At 45.1% G+C, this 21,090-nt stretch overlaps 1 protein-coding gene across 1 annotated transcript in view; it reads left to right on the plus strand.

Moving 5' to 3' along the window:
• Window positions 1–15,290: 15,290 nt before the first annotated feature.
• WNT7A (Wnt family member 7A) overlaps window positions 15,291–21,090 on the plus strand; it is a 70,482-nt gene continuing 64,682 nt past the window's right edge. Inside the window, exon 1 of the mRNA XM_069736760.1 lies at window positions 15,291–16,070. Coding sequence (XP_069592861.1) covers window positions 16,000–16,070 — 71 coding nt within the window. The 5' untranslated portion in view covers window positions 15,291–15,999. The remainder of the gene's footprint in view (window positions 16,071–21,090) is intronic.

Here is a 21,090-nt window from a genome sequence, read left to right on the forward strand (position 1 = left end):
GTAAAGGTAAAGAGACTGCACCCATTGTGTCCTCGTTATTCACCACGCCTTGCACCATCCATCATCATCATCTACACTTCTGGGAAGCCCTGGGGTCATACTTCACCTGTGGGAAGGTATACCATCTAGCTGCCATTCCATCACCCCAGCAGACCCCTAAGCAGCGTCAGTCACCCTGACCGAATACCACAGGTGGCGTCACGAACATTACCGTTATCTACAAACTTTTCCCTTTTATTGGGCGCCCCTCATAGGGCCACGGTCCGGGTCGAGCCACCGTGACATCCCTGCCAAGGGAACTGAAGGACCCGGTACCGAGTACCCCATTGCCCTTACGTGGGAGCGATCCACATATCTCTGTGATTTAAGGGCATAAAAATTCAAAGTTGGAAAATTGCAAAATTTTTAAAATTTTCGCCAAATTTTCATTTTTTTCACAAATAAACGCAAGTCTTATCGAAGAAATTTTACCACTATCATGAATTACAATATGTCACGAGAAAACGATGTCAGAATCATCAGGATCCATTGAAGCGTTCCAGAGTTATAACCTCATAAAGGGACAGTGGTCTGAATTATAAAAATTGGCCAGGTCATTAACGTGCAAACCACCCTTGGGGGTAAAGGGGTTTAAGAGGTCCCGACACCTACTATAAAGATGTAATTTCTGTACCTAGTAAAATGCCAGATTTCTCCTGAATCCGTTGTTGTTCGGTTAAATTGTCCACCCAGGTGAAGTCGCCGTACTTGCTGGAACCACAAAACAAAGGTTCGGGGTGCATGAATCTAGGACCATCTGAGCAAAACAGGGTCACAGCAAGTCAAGTGGTCCAGAACTTCCAGGTAACCAGCTATGTGCCCACCCACTGTCTCCGGATGAGATGATCCTGGACTAGTCAAATTTCCAGACTAGCCCTGGAAGTGGAAGAGACCAAACTCCCACACTGCCTGGGCTGCCTTCATGAAGGAGAGGGACACCCTGAAGAAATCTTGAAGGGAGAAGTGGTTTGGGCCATAGCACCCCTGTATTGGAGCTACAATTTATCAGGAAACCGTTCTTACCTTGTCTTCGAATCATTGTGTGAGGCATCTGCAGAATTCCTGTTGGGGTATGATCTGCCTCCATTTCGGTTGAGGACTGTTTGTCTGGTTTTCAAAGTTCATGGTTTTTTTTGTAACACTTGGAAGAAATCTGAGGGACTGTTATAATACCTTGAGGCTGGGAAGGTCTGTGAAAGCCAAATCAGCTGTTTTATGGACACTGTTGCTCACAAGCATTATCATCAAGGGACTTTTGAGGGCTGTGCCCTTGAACAAAGAGGGCTACCATTGTGTTGACCCATGGGCTCCTGTTTAAACAAAAAAAAAGGAAAAAAAATGTTCATGGACACTTTGCTTCCAAGGTCCTAACCGAGAAGGATCGGTGCTGATAAAAGTTTTAAAGTTAAAAACTGTGACGCCTGCTGTACCGAAGCATTTAACCAAGAAGGGCTGGGTGTCCTAAAAATGAAGATATTGGGACAAGACTTCAGCACAGATGTTTTTACAGTAATGTATGCACTAACCCTTCTTTTAAGGTCCGGTATGGTTGAGGACGACCATAATTAAAGTGTGGGGGAGTGTAGGAGTGGTGGAGACGTAGGCAGACCGTATGTGCTGCATGGAAATAAGGACTCAGACTCTCAGAGGTGGAAGGTAATGGAATCCGAGTGCACTGCCTTTGGGGAAGAAGGACTCCTGGTGCTAGAAGATTTAGTAGGAGGGATGCTGTACCCAGTAGGGTTGAGCGAAACGGGTCGTTCATTTTCAAAAGTCGCCGACTTTTGGCAAAGTCGGGTTTCATGAAACCCGATCCGACCCCTGTGCGGGGTCGGCCATGCGGTACGCGACTTTCGCGCCAAAGTCGCGTTTCAATGACGCGAAAAGCGCCATTTCTCAGCCAATGAAGGTAAACGCAGAGTGTGGGCAGCGTGATGACATAGGTCCTGGTCCCCACCATCTTAGAGAAGGGCATTGCAGTGATTGGCTTGCTGTCTGCGGCGTCACAGGGGCTATAAAGGGGCGTTCCCAGCGACCGCCATGTTACTGCTGCTGATCTGAGCTTAGGGAGAGGTTGCTGCCGCTTCGTCAGAAGCAGGGATAGCGTTAGGCAGGGTCCATTAACCACCAAACCGCTTGTGCTGTAGCGATTTCCACTGCCCAACACCACCTTCGGTGTGCAGGGACAGTGGAAGCTACATTTTTTTTTTTTTCCCCTCAGCGCTTTAGCTCATTGGGCTGCCCTAGAAGGCTCCCTGATAGCTGCATTGCTGTGTGTACGCCGCTGTGCAAACCAACTGCTTTTTTCAAAGCACAAATCCTCTTGTTCCTTCCTTTTTGCACAGCTATCTTTTTTGTTTGTCCACACTTTTTATTTAATTTGTGCATCAGTCCACTCCTTATTGCTGCCTGCCATACCTGGCTGAGATTACTGCAGGGAGATAGTAATTGTTGGACACTCCCTATTTTTTATTTTTTTTTGTGGGAGATTAAGATTGACATTTCTGCTAGAGTGCCATCCCTGTGTGTGCCATCTCTCACTCAGTGGGCCATAGAAAGCCTATTTATTTTTTTGCTTGATTTGGGTTATAAAATCTACCTGAAAAAATCACTACATCAATCAGTGGGAGAAAAATATTGGCCTCAGGGCTTGTGTGCCACTCCTGACTCCTGTGTGCATCATCACTCACTCAGTGGGCCATAGAAAGCCCATTTTTTTTTTTTTTGCTTTATTTGGGTTCTAAATTCTACCTGAAAAAATCAATAAATCAATCAGTGGGAGATTAATATTGGCCTTTGGGCTTGTGTGCCAGTCCTAAGCGTGCCATCTCTCTCTCTCAGATAGTGGGCCATAGAAAGCCTATTTATTATTTTTTTTATTGGGTTTATAAATTTTCCCTGGAACAAAAAAAAAAAAAGTGGGAGATTAATATTGGCCTCTGGGCTTGTGTGCCAGTCCTGAGCGTGCCATCTCTCTCACAAATAGTGGGCCATAGAAAGCCTATTTTTTTTTTTTTTTTTTGGTTTTATAAATTCTCCCTGAAAAAAAAAGGGAGATTAATATTGGCCTTTGGGCTTGTGTGCCAGTCCTAAGCATGCCATCTCTCTCTCTCAGATAGTGGGCCATAGAAAGCCTATTTATTCTTTTTTTTATTGGGTTTATAAATTTTCCCTGGAACAAAAAAAAAAAAGTGGGAGATTAATATTGGCCTCTGGGCTTGTGTGCCAGTCCTGAGCGTGCCATCTCTCTCACAAATAGTGGGCCATAGAAAGCCTATTTTTTTTTTTTTTTGGTTTTATAAATTCTCCCTGAAAAAAAAAAGGGAGATTAATATTGGCCTTTGGGCTTGTGTGCCAGTCCTAAGCGTGCCATCTCTCTCTCTCAGATAGTGGGCCATAGAAAGCCTATTTATTTATTTTTTATTGGGTTTATAAATTTTCCCTGAAAAAAAATAAAAAGTGGGAGATTAATATTGGCCTATGGGCTTGTGTGCCAGTCCTGAGCGTGCCATCTCTCTCACAAATAGTGGGCCATAGAAAGCCTATTTATGTTTTTGGTTGATTTGGGTTCTAAATTCTACCTGAAAAAATCAATAAATCAATCAGTGGGAGATAAATATTGGCCTCTGGGCTTGTGTGCCACTCCTGACTCCTGTGTGCGTCATCTCTCACTCAGTGGGCCATAGAAAGCCTTTTTTTGTTTTATTTGTTTTCTAAATTCTCCCTGAAAAAATCATTTTATTCTATTTTTTTTTTTCCTAAATTCTCCCTGAAAAAATCATTTTATTTTATTTGGTTTCTAAATTCTTCCTGAAAAAATCATTTTATTCTATTATTTTTTTCCTAAAGTCTCCCTGAAAAAAACAAAAAAAACAAATCAGTGGGAGATTAATATTGCCCTTTCTGCTTGTGTGCCAGTCTTGACTCCTGGGTTGGCCATCTCTCTCTCTCTCTCCAATTGTGGGCCATAGAAAGCCTATTATTTTTTTAGCTTGATTTGGGTTCCAAAATCTACCTGAAAAAATCACTACATCTGTCAGTGGGAGATAAATATTGGCCTCTGGGCTTGTGTGCCACTCCTGACTCCTGTGTGCGTCATCTCTCACTCAGTGGGCCATAGAAAGCCTTTTTTTGTTTTATTTGTTTTCTAAATTCTCCCTGAAAAAATCATTTTATTTTATTTGGTTTCTAAATTCTTCCTGAAAAAATCATTTTATTCTATTTTTTTTTTTCCTAAAGTCTCCCTGAAAAAAAAAAAAAAAACAAATCAGTGGGAGATTAATATTGCCCTTTCTGCTTGTGTGCCAGTCTTGACTCCTGGGTGTGCCATCTCTCTCTCTCTCTCCAATTGTGGGCCATAGAAAGCCTATTATTTTTTTAGCTTGATTTGGATTCCAAAATCTACCTGAAAAAATCACTACATCAATCAGTGGGAGATAAATATTGGCCTCTGGGCTTGTGTGCCACTCCTGACTCCTGTGTGCGTCATCTCTCACTCAGTGGGCCATAGAAAGCCTTTTTTTGTTTTATTTGTTTTCTAAATTCTCCCTGAAAAAATAATTTTATTTTATTTGGTTTCTAAATTCTTCCTGAAAAAATCATTTTATTCTATTATTTTTTTTTCCTAAAGTCTCCCTGAAAAAAAAAAAAAAATTAAATCAGTGGGAGATTAATATTTACATTTGTGCTTCAGTGACAGTCCTGCGTGTGTGGCATCTCTCTCATTTGTTGCCACCAACAACAGAGTGTGTAACATTGTGCCTGATTTTCGTTGTGGTCTCACTCACCTGTAAAGGGGTAGCTAAATCATACTGAAGTTATAGCTCACTGTGTAAGTTGTGTGACAGCAACAAATACCGTTAGTTTGTTTACGTTTTTAAAACAATGAGGAAGTCTGGTGGAAGAGGTCGTGGCCGGGGGCGTTCATTGTCAGCTGGTAATGAGGGTAGTGGTAGTGGTGGAGCATCAGCTGGTCGTGGGAAAAAAAATATTGCACCTAAGTCTGGAGCTGTGGAGCCAGGTTCGTCGTCTGGCTACACAAGGCCTCGAACGCTCCCTTTTCTGGGAGTAGGAAAACCGCTTTTAAAGCCGGAGCAGCAAGAGCAAGTTTTGGCTTATCTTGCTGACTCAGCCTCTAGCTCTTTTGCCTCCTCTCGTGAAACTGGTAAATGTCAAAACAGCGCGTCGTTAGTGGATGTTCACGGTCAGGGACAAGTCGCTTCCTTGTCCTCTTCAGCAAAAACAACAACAGAGAAGAATGCAGCAGGCGACACAACGGGTTACTCCATGGAGCTCTTTACACATACCGTCCCTGGCTTAGAAAGTGAAGCAGTTAACAGTCCATGCCCATTACAAGTTGAATCTGACATGGAGTGCACTGATGCACAGCCACAGCCAGACTACTATGCTGGTCCTTTGACTCAGACCACAACATTGCCCTCGCAGGGTAATGATCAAGAATCAGACCCTGATGAGACTATGTTGCCCCATCACGAACGCTATACCACCGACCGACACGGTGACACAGACGAAGTTGCACACGAGCTACAAGAAGAGGTAATAGATGACCCAGTTCTTGACCCCGATTGGCAGCCATTGGGGGAACAGGGTGCAGGCGGCAGCAGTTCTGAAGCGGAGGAGGAGGGGCCGCAGCAGGCATCAACATCGCAACAGGTTCCATCTGCCGGGCCCGTATCTTGCCCAAAACGCGTGGCAAAGCCAAAACCTGTTGGAGGACAGCGTGGCCATCCGGTTAAAGCTCAGTCTGCAATGCCTGAAAAGGTATCCGATGCTAGAAAGAGTGCAGTCTGGCATTTTTTTAAACAACATCCAATTGATCAGCGCAAAGTCATCTGTCAAAAATGTTCAACTACCTTAAGCAGAGGACAGAATCTGAAAAGTCTCAATACAAGTTGCATGCATAGACATTTAACCACCATGCATTTGCAAGCCTGGACTAACTACCAAACGTCCCTTAAGGTTGTAGCACCCTCGGCCAATGAAGCTAGTCAGCAACGCAACATCCCTTCCGGCAGTGTAGGGCCACCATTTTCCGCACCACCTGCAGTATCTGTGCAGGTTTCTTTGCCAGGCCAAAGCAGTCAGGGTCAGGGAATCACCAGTTTCGTAGTAGGAAACACTGCATCTAGGGCACCGGCGGCAACAATACCATCTCCCACCGTCTCTCAGTCTGCCATGTCCACCGGCACCCCCGCTAGTTCCACGATCTCCAGCTCTCCAGTCCAGCTCACCCTACATGAGACTATGGTTAGAAACGTCAGCAGGCTGTATTGGCTATGAAGTGTTTGGGCGACAACAGACACACCGCGGAAGTTCTGTCCGAGTTCTTGCAGAAAGAAACGCAGTCGTGGCTGGGCACTGTAGATCTTGAGGCAGGCAAGGTAGTGAGTGATAACGGAAGGAATTTCATGGCTGCCATCTCCCTTTCCCAACTGAAACACATTCCTTGCCTGGCTCACACCTTAAACCTGGTGGTGCAGTGCTTCCTGAAAAGTTATCCGGGGTTATCCGACCTGCTCCTCAAAGTGCGTGGACTTTGCTCACATATCCGCCGTTCGCCCGTACACTCCAGCCGTATGCAGACCTATCAGCGTTCTTTGAACCTTCCCCAGCATCGCCTAATCATAGACGTTGCAACAAGGTGGAACTCAACACTGCACATGCTTCAGAGACTGTGCGAACAGAGGCGGGCTGTTATGTTTTTGTGGGAGGATACACATACACGGGCAGGCAGTAGGATGGCAGACATGGAGTTGTCAGGTGTGCAGTGGTCGAAGATTCAAGACATGTGTCAAGTCCTTCAGTGTTTTGAGGAATGCACACGGCTGGTTAGTGCAGACAACGCCATAATAAGCATGAGCATCCCCCTAATGCGTCTGCTGATGCAAAGTTTGACGCACATAAAGGATCAGGCGTCTGCAGCTGAGGAAGAGGAAAGCCTTGATGACAGTCAGCCATTGTCTGGCCAGGGCAGTGTACAGGACGAGTTAGCGGGCGAAGAGGAGGAGGAGGACGAGGAGGATGATGGGGATGATTATATTTTTAATGAGGAAGCTTTTCCGGGGCCACTGGAAATTGGTGGCGCGGCAAGGCCGGGTTCTGGTTTTTGGAGGGACACAAGTGACGTGGATTTGCCTGAAACTGCCCCTCAACCAAGCACAACCGCAGATTTGAGAACTGGAACTTTGGCCCACATGGCGGATTATGCCTTACGTATCCTCAAAAGGGACACATGCATAACTAAAATGATGAACGATGACGATTACTGGTTGGCCTGCCTCCTTGATCCTCGCTATAAAGGCAAATTGCAAAATATAATGCCACATGAGAACTTGGAACTAATATTAGCAACCAAACAATCAACTCTTGTTGACCGTTTGCTTCTGGCATTCCCTGCACACAGCGCCCGTGATCGTTCTCACACGAGCTGCAGGGGCCAGCAGACCAGAGGAGTTAGAGGGGCAGAAATCAGAAGTGGCGTTGGCCAGAGGGGTTTTCTGACCAGGTTGTGGAGTGATTTTGCTATGACCGCAGACAGGACAGGTACTGCAGCATCAATTCAAAGTGACAGGAGAAAACATTTGTCCAGTATGGTTACAAACTATTTTTCATCCCTTATCGATGTTCTCCCTCAACCGTCATTCCCATTTGATTACTGGGCATCAAAATTAGACACCTGGCCAGAATTGGCAGAATATGCATTGCAGGAGCTTGCTTGCCCGGCAGCTAGTGTCCTATCAGAAAGAGTATTCAGTGCTGCAGGTTCAATACTAACAGAAAAAAGGACTCGTCTGGCTACCCAAAATGTAGATGATCTAACCTTCATTAAAATGAACCACAACTGGATTTCAAAATCTTTTGCCCCACCTTGCCCGGCTGACACCTAGCTTTCCTATGAAAAGGTCTTGCCTGTGGACTATTCTGAATGCCTTTTCCAATCTCGTAATTTTCTGCACCTGATTGTCCAGCATACGACATGTTTACACCTCACTAAATGGCCAAACTCCCCACACGGGGCCGTGGTATCGACACTTGGCGACAGCACCCGTGAGAGTGCTGTTTGTCTGAAGAGGTGGGTGTGCCCGCTTTTGGTCGACGGCACTGCCACTGGGTCCCTCCTAGTACAATAAAGTGTCTCTGGCGGTGGTGGTGCGCACCCAACGTCAGACACACCGTTGTAATATGAGGGGCCCTGGGCCTGTACCACCGGCCACAAGACAGTTCCCCCCCCAGCTCAAACAGTGCTCTACCACTTGCAAAATTATCTCACAGCTCCACCAATGTTTAGTCTATGCGCTGACATCCTTCAATGCCTGCCACTGACAATACCATTGTATTGACATTTTTGTTATGTTAGGCCTTCGAAGCCTGTCTGCGGTCACTCCTTCCACTATGCCTCCACTGACCACACCACTGCTGCCTGTGTACCCCTGGAACCAATTTAAAATTGCCTACAGCGAGCCCAATTTTTTTATTTTAGGCCTTCGATGCCTGTCTGCGGTCCATTCTTTCTACTACTACTACACTGACCAGGCCACTGCTGCCCGTGTACCCTTGGAACCAATTTAAAATTGCCTACAGCCATGTGTTATTATTTTAGGCCTTCGATGCCTGTCTGCGGTCACTCCTTACAATATGCCTCCACTGACCACACCACTGCTGCCCGTGTACCCTTGGAACCAATTTAAAATTGCCTACAGCCAGCCCAATTTTTTTATTTTAGGCCTTCGATGCCTGTCTGCGGTCCGTTCTTTCTACTACTACTACACTGACCAGGCCACTGCTGCCCGTGTTCCCCTGGAACCAATTTAAAATTGCCAACAGCAATGTGTTATTATTGTTAGGCCTTCGATGCCTGTCTGCGGTCACTCCTTCCACTAGGCCTCCACTGACCACACCACTGCTGCCCGTATACCCCTGGAACCAATTTAAAATTGCCTACAGCCAGCCCAATTTTTTTATTTTAGGCATTCGATGCCTGTCTCCGGTCCGTTCTTTCTACTACTACTACACTGACCAGGCCACTGCTGCCCGTGTTCCCCTGGAACCAATTTAAAATTGCCAACAGCAATGTGTTATTATGTTAGGCCTTCGATGCCTGTTTGCGGTCACTCCTTCCAATAGTTCTCCACTGACCAGACCAATGCTGGCCGTGTACCCCTGGAACTCAGCTGAAAGTGCATGTAGCCTCCTTTTTTTCTTTGTTTTATATTTAGAAAGCCCAGATGAACTACGCTGTGCAACGGTTCAAGCTACCCAGTCGACATTTCTTATGCGAGAAAAGCCATCCCAGCCCTCCACCGGCATGAAAAAGTCTGCATTGTCATAGCACTCAGGCAATCAAACAGTAGAAAGGTGCACCTGACAAGAGACGCATGGACCAGTAGGCATGTCCACAAAAAGTTACGTGTCCATTACGGCGCACTGGGTTAATGTGTTGGATGCATGGTCCACAGGGGACAGCCTACAAAGTCTGTCTGCAGTCCCTAATTCCAATTTTCCTCCGCTGACCACACCACTGCTGCCCGTGTACCCCTGGAACCAATTTTACAGTGTCTACAGCCTAATTTTGTTATGTTAGGCCTACTATGCCTGACTGCGGTCCCTCCTTCCAATACTCGTCCACTGACCACACCACTGCTGCCCGTGGACCCCTGGAACCTATTTTTAATTGCATAGAGCATCCTTTTTTTAATAGTAGGCGTACAAAGTCTGTCTGCGGTCCACTATTGAAATTGTCCTCCACTGCCCAGAGCACTGCTGCTTGTGTACCCCTGTAACTTTTTTAAGCTGCAGTGAGCCACATTTTTGGGTTAAGTCCTACTACCTGTGTCTGTCTGCGCCACTCAATTCAGCTGTGTTACTTTGAAAAAAGCTGAGCGTCAATAGTCTTGTTTTCAGCCTCTAGGAATTTTAAAACTGCATTGGGGGTACAACTTTGGTAGGGCCTACTAACGGTGTCTGCCTCCTCAAGGTGTGCCCCAGGTTTCCTCGCCATTGCTTCGATCTTAATGCTCTCGTTTAGTAGTTGTTGGAAACTACACTGCATTAGACCTACAAATTGGGTATGGGGTGTAGAGAGATGGTGTGTTCCACTCCAAGGTGTTCTCCAGGTTACCTTTCCTGAGCTCCGATCTTCCGGCTCTCGTTTAGTAGTTCTTGGAAACTACACTGCATTAGGCCTACAAATTGGGTATGGGGTGTAGAGAGATGGTGTGTTCCACTCCAAGGTGTTCTCCAGGTTGCCTTTCCTGAGCTTCGATCTTCCGGCTCTCGTTTAGTAGTTCTTGGAAACTACACTGCATTAGGCCTACAAATTGGGTATGGGGTGTAGAGAGATGGTGTGTTCCACTCCAAGGTGTTCTCCAGGTTGCCTTTCCTGAGCTTCGATCTTCCGGCTCTCGTTTAGTAGTTGTTGGAAACTACGCTGCATTAGGCCTACAAATTGGGTATGGGGTGTAAAGAGATGGTGTGTTCCACTCCAAGGTGTTCCCCAGGTTTCCTCGCCAATGCTTCGATCTTCATGCTCTCGTTTAGTAGTTGTTGGAAACTACACTGCATTAGGCCTACAAATTGGGTATGGGGTGTAGAGAGATGGTGTGTTCCACTCCAAGGTGTTCTCCAGGTTGCCTTTCCTGAGCTTCGATCTTCCGGCTCTCGTTTAGTAGTTCTTGGAAACTACACTGCATTAGGCCTACAAATTGGGTATGGGGTGTAGAGAGATGGTGTGTTCCACTCCAAGGTGTTCTCCAGGTTGCTTTTCCTGAGCTTCGATCTTCCGGCTCTCGTTTAGTAGTTCTTGGAAACTACACTGCATTAGGCCTACAAATTGGGTATGGGGTGTAGAGAGATGGTGTGTTCCACTCCAAGGTGTTCCCCAGGTTTCCTCGCCAATGCTTCGATCTTCATGCTCTCGTTTAGTAGTTGTTGGAAACTACACTGCATTAGGCCTACAAATTGGGTATGGGGTGTAGAGAGATGGTGTGTTCCACTCCAAGGTGTTCTCCAGGTTGCCTTTCCTGAGCTTCGATCTTCCGGCTCTCGTTTAGTAGTTCTTGGAAACTACACTGCATTAGGCCTACAAATTGGGTATGGGGTGTAGAGAGATGGTGTGTTCCACTCCAAGGTGTTCTCCAGGTTGCCTTTCCTGAGCTTCGATCTTCCGGCTCTCGTTTAGTAGTTCTTGGAAACTACACTGCATTAGGCCTACAAATTGGGTATGGGGTGTAGAGAGATGGTGTGTTCCACTCCAAGGTGTTCTCCAGGTTGCCTTTCCTGAGCTTCGATCTTCCGGCTCTCGTTTAGTAGTTGTTGGAAACTACGCTGCATTAGGCCTACAAATTGGGTATGGGGTGTAGAGAGATGGTGTGTTCCACTCCAAGGTGTTCCCCAGGTTTCCTCGCCAATGCTTCGATCTTCATGCTCTCGTTTAGTAGTTGTTGGAAACTACACTGCATTAGGCCTACAAATTGGGTATGGGGTGTAGAGAGATGGTGTGTTCCACTCCAAGGTGTTCTCCAGGTTGCCTTTCCTGAGCTTCGATCTTCCGCCTCTCGTTTAGTAGTTCTTGGAAACTACACTGCATTAGGCCTACAAATTGGGTATGGGGTGTAGAGAGATGGTGTGTTCCACTCCAAGGTGTTCTCCAGGTTGCCTTTCCTGAGCTTCGATCTTCTGGCTCTCGTTTAGTAGTTCTTGGAAACTACACTGCATTAGGCCTACACATTGGGTATGGGGTGTAGAGAGATGGTGTGTTCCACTCCAAGGTGTTCCCCAGGTTTCCTCGCCAATGCTTCGATCTTCATGCTCTCGTTTAGTAGTTGTTGGAAACTACACTGCATTAGGCCTACAAATTGGGTATGGGGTGTAGAGAGATGGTGTGTTCCACTCCAAGGTGTTCTCCAGGTTGCCTTTCCTGAGCTTCGATCTTTCGGCTCTCGTTTAGTAGTTCTTGGAAACTACACTGCATTAGGCCTACAAATTGGGTATGGGGTGTAGAGAGATGGTGTGTTCCACTCCAAGGTGTTCTCCAGGTTGCCTTTCCTGAGCTTCGATCTTCCGGCTCTCGTTTAGTAGTTCTTGGAAACTACACTGCATTAGGCCTACAAATTGGGTATGGGGTGTAGAGAGATGGTGTGTTCCACTCCAAGGTGTTCTCCAGGTTGCCTTTCCTGAGCTTCGATCTTCCGGCTCTCGTTTAGTAGTTCTTGGAAACTACACTGCATTAGGCCTACAAATTGGGTATGGGGTGTAGAGAGATGGTGTGTTCCACTCCAAGGTGTTCTCCAGGTTGCCTTTCCTGAGCTTCGATCTTCCGGCTCTCGTTTAGTAGTTGTTGGAAACTACGCTGCATTAGGCCTACAAATTGGGTATGGGGTGTAGAGAGATGGTGTGTTTCACTCCAAGGTGTTCCCCAGGTTTCCTCGCCAATGCTTCGATCTTCATGCTCTCGTTTAGTAGTTGTTGGAAACTACACTGCATTAGGCCTACAAATTGGGTATGGGGTGTAGAGAGATGGTGTGTTCCACTCCAAGGTGTTCTGCAGGTTGCCTTTCCTGAGCTTCGATCTTCCGGCTCTCGTTTAGTAGTTCTTGGAAACTACACTGCATTAGGCCTACAAATTGGGTATGGGGTGTAGAGAGATGGTGTGTTCCACTCCAAGGTGTTCTCCAGGTTGCCTTTCCTGAGCTTCGATCTTCCGGCTCTCGTTTAGTAGTTCTTGGAAACTACACTGCATTAGGCCTACAAATTGGGTATGGGGTGTAGAGAGATGGTGTGTTCCACTCCAAGGTGTTCCCCAGGTTTCCTCGCCAATGCTTCGATCTTCATGCTCTCGTTTAGTAGTTGTTGGAAACTACGCTGCATTAGGCCTACAAATTGGGTATGGGGTGTAGAGAGATGGTGTGTTCCACTCCAAGGTGTTCCCCAGGTTTCCTCGCCAATGCTTCGATCTTCATGCTCTCGTTTAGTAGTTGTTGGAAACTACACTGCATTAGGCCTACAAATTGGGTATGGGGTGTAGAGAGATGGTGTGTTCCACTCCAAGGTGTTCTCCAGGTTGCCTTTCCTGAGCTTCGATCTTCCGGCTCTCGTTTAGTAGTTGTTGGAAACTACGCTGCATTAGGCCTACAAATTGGGTATGGGGTGTAGAGAGATGGTGTGTTACACTCCAAGGTGTTCTCCAGGTTGCCTTTCCTGAACTTCTATCTTCAGGCTCTCATTAAATTGTGGTTAAACGGAACAACTGCATTTGGCGTACTAGTTGGTTTGGGGCCTACTATCGGTGTCTGCCACTCCTTGCTGTTCTCCTGGTTTCCTGTCCTGAAATTCCATTTTCAGGCTCTCGTTAAGTAGTTGTTAATGTTAGACTGCATTTGGCCTACTAGTTGGGTTGGGGCCTACTATCGGTGTCTGCCACTCCTTGCTGTTCTCCTCCACTGAACAAAGCTGTGCCGCCTGTTTACTACGGTTGCCAATTTTGAACTGCATTTCGACTACTTACTGATTTGGGCCTACTCTCTGTGTCAACCTCTCATTCCAGTTGTCCTCCACTGCAATGCCCCCTGGTTAGTCCTGTGTTACCAATTTTGAACTGCATTTAGCCAACTTTATTCTTTGGGCCTATATCTGTGTTTCCTCCTCATCTTGCCCATTGCCCAGCCAGTGATAGATGAGTCTGCTGGTACATTGACCCATAACGCAAAATTCCCCGTGCACGCTACACAGCAAGATTGTGACCCTGCTGAAAGTCAGGTTCCTCTTCCCGCATACCATACCACCTTACACGGGGACAAAGAGGAAGGTGCAGATGAAAGTGCAGGTTCCTTCATCAGGTGGGGGGAGGAATACTAGTTGGCGACGTCACTGGCACAGGGCCTCTCATAGTACGCAAAAGTGTTGCTGCCGGTGGGAGGCGCCCCCGCCATGCAAACACACCGCTGTACTTTGAGGGGCCCTGTGCCAGTGCCAATGCCAACGAGTGGCCCCCCCTGCTTGCTCAGGATCACAGCACTTGCAAAGTTGAAATACTTACCTCTCCCTGCTCCACTGCCGTGACGTGGTCCAGATTTACTGGGCCCACTAATTACTTGAAGCAGCCCTACCCCCCACAACTTTAGCCAAATGACCCCCAATTTCAAATGCCTTCCAATTATTATAAGGTAAATTACGATTGACAAGCTTCTTTAACAAGAATGGATGTTTTTGCCATTAAAATGGGCAGTGTAGGTGTTTTCCTGGCCTCCACTCACTGCCGACTATGCTCCCCCATTGACTTGCATTGGGTTTCGTGTTTCGGGCGATACCCGACTTTTCGCGATAATCGGCCGATTCCACTCAACTCGACTTCTAAGATAGTCGGGTTTCGCGAAACACGGCTCGACTCTAAAAAGGTCAAGGTCGCTCAACCCTAGTACCCAGAATTAGAACTAGGGATAAAGTTATCTCCAGTACCTGTGTGAAAGGCTGAAACCTGTTGATCCCTATCCTATATTCTTCATTATAATGACTGTAAACTGCCAAGTAAAAGTTTGACTGTTATAAAGTATTCGGTGTCACCTGGATTGTGTGCTGATTGATTCAAGCCTGGAGCCAGTGGAGTCGTATGGGCCACAAGTAAGTGTGATGGACCCCACACAACAGCAGCACATCGGGACTGGGACACGATTTTCCTGTGCAGAATCAGCAGCTTGTCCACGACTACCTCGCTCAGGCACCTTACACAATCTCGCTCTTTTGTCATAGTTGAAACAGCCATAAGTAAATGCCCCCTTTCATGTATAAGGATGACTAGCCCTGTATACGGTTGTATGCACCTGAATCCCTCTCCGTGCCAGAAGCAGAAGGTTGGAGTTTTTTTTTTCTGCATGGTTTTTAAGTCAATCAATGAGAAATAAGCGAGGAGGGCATCTGTTTTAGACAACAATGGTCTATTTCTTTGTGGGTGCTGTCTAGCTTTTCTTTAATAAATTTTGATAAGATCTAAATAGAAGAGGGTGGCGGACTCCCTCCTCATCTGCTGACTCACAAAAGGAGGAGAGGGGGGCAGTGTGAACGCTGTTAGAATATCTCAGGGCAACATAACATAACTTTAGGAAGGAAGCCACACAAAAAAAAAATTACAAAAAAAAAAAAATTTAAGTCAAAGGAGCGAAGGGAGGGGCAGTTGTATGAGTGGTAAACAGATATAACCAGCCCCCCTGCAGCATTGTCCATACTACAGTAGGGGGACACCAATATCTACACACCCAGCTGCATCCCTCCCTGACAGCACTGGCTGAGATTCACAACAGCACAGGAATGTGCACAATGAAACAGGATCCCAGTGTCCTCCTGGCTCCAGGTAGTCCTCACCCACAGTCTACCTGGTGACAGTCTACCTGGTGACTAGCACATGAAGAGCACCCTGGCTGAGGGAGCACCATGCTTGTTGCACAGGGACACAGCTGCTGCAGATCTTCAGCCAACAGGTGATTGTTCTGCAGAGTTATCTTCATCTTCTGTGGGGTTTTTTTTTTATTTTTCTTGGAGTTTTTCTTTTTTTTTTTTTACACTCCAAATCCACACCCCAGAGAGAGAGAGAAAGTGAAAAGACAGTGCAAGGAGACATGGACTGGCTGATGGTGCAGCATTATCACTAGTGGGAGCATTGCACAATCCCATCACCACAAACTCCAAGTGTGACCTGCATACAAAATCCCCAGGACCCCCTGATCGGGGGAGGCAGAGGAGAGGGGGCTGACAGCACTCACTGATCCTGGCTCAGCTTCTCTTGGGATTTACAAACACTACAAAAACTGCCCGGTCACATCACCAAAGTGGGCTTGGTTTGCTGCGCTGCTGGGGCTTTGATACTTTGACCTGGAGCTCCCCTGCCTGGTCCAGCAGATCCCCCCTAAACTGTCAGCACCGACCACTGGTGAAGCCCCCTAATCAAGGAATATGAACAGGAAGACGAGACGCTGGATCTTTCATATCTTTCTCAGTCTGGGGATTGTCTACATTAAGATCGGGTAAGTGGTGACCACAGATGACCACCGACCAGTCAAACCTCCATCCATTCACCGATGGGGTCACTGGGAAAAGGCTCCCACTAGGGACAGGTGATTCTGCAGCAGGGAACTCTCTGCCTACAAGAGGTGTCCAACATGTGGCAGTACAAAACTACAACTCCCAGCATTTGCCAGGACATACTGTAGTCTGTCTATCCTTCTATCTATGTATCTCTTACCAAATATCTCTTTTTCATTGTACTCCTCAATTATCCTTGTATTTTTCTAAATATTTATTGCATATCAATTTTCCCGCCATCCATCTATCAATTATGTCTATCATCAAATAGTTACGTATCAAAGTACCTGTTTATTATCAGTTATGTATGTACCTTTCTGTCTGCTGTGTTTGTCTGTTATCAGTTGTTTCTATCTATGCATCTATCTATCTGTTGCCAAATATCTCTTTCGTTATCCTTATCAATTACCTTTCTAAACATCCATTGAATATCGATTTCCAGCTAGCCATCTGTCACCAATTATATCTATAATCAAATAGCAGTGTATCTAAATATCTGTTTTTTCTTACCAATTATCTACATAACGTTCTGTTCTATCTATCTATCTATCTATCTATCTATCTATCTATCTATCTATCTATCTATCTATCTATCTATCATCTATCTATCTATCTATCATTTATCTATCTATCTATCTATCTATCCATTATCTATCTATTATCTATCTATCTATCTATCTATCTATCTATCTATCTTCTATCCATTATCTATCTATCTATCTATCTATCTATCTTCTATCTATTATCTATCTATCTATTATCTATCTATCTATCTATCTATTATCTATTATCTATCTATCTATCTATCTTCTATCTATTATCTATCTATCTATCTATTATCTATCTATCTATCTATCTATTATCTATCTATCTTCTATCTATTATCTATCTATCTATTATCTATCTATCTATCTATCTATCTATCTATCTATCTATCTATCTATCTATCTATTATCTATCTATCTATCTATCTATCTATCTATCTATCTATCTATCTTCTATCTATTATCTATCTATCTATCTATCTATCTATCTATCTATTATCTATCTATCTATCTATCTATCTATCTATCTATTATCTATCTTCTATCTATTATCTATCTATCTATTATCTATCTATCTATCATCTATCTATCTATCTATCTATCTATCTATCTATCTATCTATCTATCTATCTATCTATCTATCTATCATCTCTATCTATCCATCTATCTATGTATCTATGTATCTATTATCTATCTATCTATCTATCTATCTATCTATCTATTATCTATCTATCCATCCATCCATCCATCCATCCATTTTATCATCCCACTTTTCATATGACCCATTGGATAGATGAACTCGGTGGGGTGCGTTTCTGTGTGTTAAGAGCGGATTGCAGCTCTGGAGGATTAACAAAGTCATCTAGAAGTCTTAGAAAACAATAGATTTGATAAATGCTGCAATTCTTTGATTTTCCTTCACCGTCACTTTTGTGAAATCGGTAACTTGTGAAGTGTTTCCCCCGGGGCCATCACCTGATCATGGACGCCCTCTGTCTAGCTTGTGTGAGGAGGACCCACAGTACGACTGATACAATGTATGAATAGATATTTGGATGCCATTGTCCTGACTAGTGAAGCTACAGTAAATACAAGTCACCGAGGTCGACTCTCCTGCCTTCGGGACACAAATCATCAGAATCCTTTGAATGATTGCTAGAGTTTATCGGGTGTATTTTACAGTATAAATATTTTTAAAAGATTAGGCAACTTTTTGATATTTGTTCTCGTGATTGGTTACTTCTATTGGGCAATACATTAGTAGGCAGGAGTGTACCTATAGGGGCTGCAGAGGGAGCAGTAAGAGGACACATCATGGCTGGCACATTATGGGCAGGGCCCCTGGTACCGATTTCACCTTGGGTCCCATGTGCTTACAGGGAATCTCAAGGGACTCTCGAATATTTGCTTATGTTTCTGTTGGGAAAAATCGTTCCATCTCTGACGAGCTTATCATAGGTTACATCATTCATGTACAAAGAAGAGTAATGAATGGAAGGGTTTATCAGTGTCTAATTGTATCCTCCGTGGAGTAAATCATTAATCGCCCCGGTGCCACCTTCCCGGTTAATTAATGACATGCAGAACGAATGAATTTCATAGATCTATAAAGAAAAGTCTCCGACTCAACCTGGACAATTCATCCTGTTTCCACCTCTCTTCATTTCATTGGTTTCTCTTGGCTTACATGGGACTTCACACACCAAAATATTATCTCAAAGGAAACCACGTCACAGTGCCGGACCCATGGCACAAAGGGCACCATTGACTCTGTCAATGTCGATGTGCTCCGTCGGGTTCCATCATTTTGGTTCCATCCAAAGCTATTTTTTTACTGTCAAATATGATGGAATCTGTAATGGAAGGGATTTATGGGGTCTCTAAAATAAATGTTAATATAGTCCTGAAAGGGGCTTCATTTTAGACGATATTGATGATATAAGATCAATGTGGGTCCGAATTTCCCATTGGACGATCCCTTTAACTTGCAGTTAGAACAGAAAATAAAACATGACATGCCTACATGCTACACCAACCAAGGAAAACAACGCTTTCATATAGTTACTCATCTCTTCCATTTCAGACAGACATGGCCCATATGAACACTCGGTCTCCATTTTGTGCTCCTATGTTGAGCAACGTCAACAGATAGATCAGCAGAACTGGGCTACAAAACATCACTCATAGAAGTCTATGGAGCCAAATGCTTCTACTTTTGCTTACAAACTGTTTAGTCCATATGAACCTTGCAGACATTGTGTCATTCTCCATTGGATGTTGAGATTAGGAAATTGTTCTTCCCTAAAATGAGTATTTTCCGCGGGGAGAATCTCTGTGTGACACGGTGCGGCATGGAGCCGGACACTTGGATGGAGGCTCATGATATTGTAAAATGTTGAAATTTTTCATTAACCTGATCAAGAAAGGAATAAACCTAATCCTATTTTCCCATTACGCAGCCCTCGTAATCATAACCAGCATGTTAGGCCTTGTTCAGACGTCTGTTTACCGCGTACTTGTTCTATCTGTGATTTACACGCATTGGGTATGTACCCATTATAGTCTATGAAGCTGTTCACATGTCCTTGGTTTTTGGAGACTGTGTGTGTAAAATAATCAGACATGTCCGATTTTGATTGGAGTCACAGAAGAAAATCACCCATATAAGTCTATGGGCCAGCAAAAATAATAGGCAGCACATAGATGGCTTCAGTATACAGTCCATGTGCTGCCTGTTATTAACATTGTAATTAATAGGAGAAGCTTTCTCATTTATGTTTGCAGTATTTTATACAAGATAATCACTGATGCGACATTGGTGGTAAAAAGTGACCAAACCAGTTATTGATGAAACTTGGACCTTTTTTTATTGCATATGTGAAAAATCACAGATGTCTGATTGAGTCCTTAAAGAAGTTGTCCAAAACCTGGGCAACTTCTTCTCATATCCCTCGCTTGGCCCCCATAAAATTATAAAGCCTGTACTCACCTCCTGTGCTGGTGCCGTTCCCGCGGTGTTGGCACTAGGTCTTCCTGGGCTCCCGTGCTGTTGTTGTCGCACGTGACGCCAGCACCCAATCACAACACCGCACGAGAACCCTGAGGAGAATGAGTGCCGACATTGCGGGAATGGTGGCAGCACAGGAGGTGAGTATAGGCTTTATTATTATATGGGGGCCAAACATTCTGTTCAAGAAGGGGTTGTCCTACTAGTGGACAACCCTGTTAATGATCATAGGTGGACACACCATTGATGCATCCTGGGGCCCAAGAACTAAGGAGGCCACTTCTACCTCCAAAGCAGTAGACAACTTTTGTCACTGGCACAAAGAGGGGCCCGTATACTGTTCTTGCACAGGGGTCTTTTCTGTCTGTATCCGCTAGTGGGGCTGATAACCAGTGATTATCAGCCCTTTCAGTGGTTCTCAGGGCTCTCCTACAGTGGCCACAGATTACTTACGTGGCAATTGACTGGGTCCTGTAACTCTATCTGTAATATATCTGTACACAGGGGATGCGTTGCTGACACCTTGCATACTAGATGGGGGTATAACAAATTAATGCTGTGTCCCCTACCTTTTGTGTTGTGTCAGCGCCCATGAGTAGTGATGAGCAAATATACTCATTTCTCTGGTTTTCCCGAGCATGCTCGGGTGGTCTCCGAGTATTTATGACTGCTCGGAGATTTAGTTTTTGTTGACTCAGCTGCATGATTTATGGCTGCTAGCCAGCCTGAGTACATGTAGGGGTTGCCTGGTTGCTAGGGAATCCCCACATGTACTCAGGCTGGCTAGCAGTTGTAAATCATGCAGCTGCAGGTACGAAAACTAAATCTCCGAGCTGTCATAAATATTCGGAGACCACCCGAGCGTGTTCGGAAAAACCCGAGCAATGAGTATATTCGCTCATCACTACCCATGAGAAATCTTGTTCCCGATTATCAGCCCATGTAGATAATCTGCCAATAAGCCGACAAATGGGAAAACCATTTTTTAGATAATTGGATTGGTTATGCCGGCATGAAAATCATTGCTGTCGGTAACTAGAGTTGGGGCAAATCGATTCTCGACACCTGGTCCATCAGATACATCAGTAGTTTGTGTCCGCTGGAAGGGAGCAATGAGATGCGCCTCTTACCTGACATCATCCATAGCTCTTCTTTTGATTATCTAGCCTGGAGTAATGCTATTGTTGTGGTGTGACGCACATGTGACACCACGCCAGGCCGGCTAATCAAAGGAAGAGTTGTCAGGTAAGAGGCTGTTCTCCAGACTTCTGAAGAGCAGCCACAAATTACTGACGTGGCCAATGGACCTGTTCTGCAGCTCCATCTGTAAGGCTAGGATCACACCAGGATATTTTCTCTCATCGGAGAGAATCAGACCAATTTTATAAATCTATCTCTGATCAATGTTTA

This window comes from Ranitomeya imitator, chromosome 8 (genome assembly GCF_032444005.1).
Source record: "Ranitomeya imitator isolate aRanImi1 chromosome 8, aRanImi1.pri, whole genome shotgun sequence".
Lineage (NCBI taxonomy): Eukaryota > Metazoa > Chordata > Amphibia > Anura > Dendrobatidae > Ranitomeya > Ranitomeya imitator.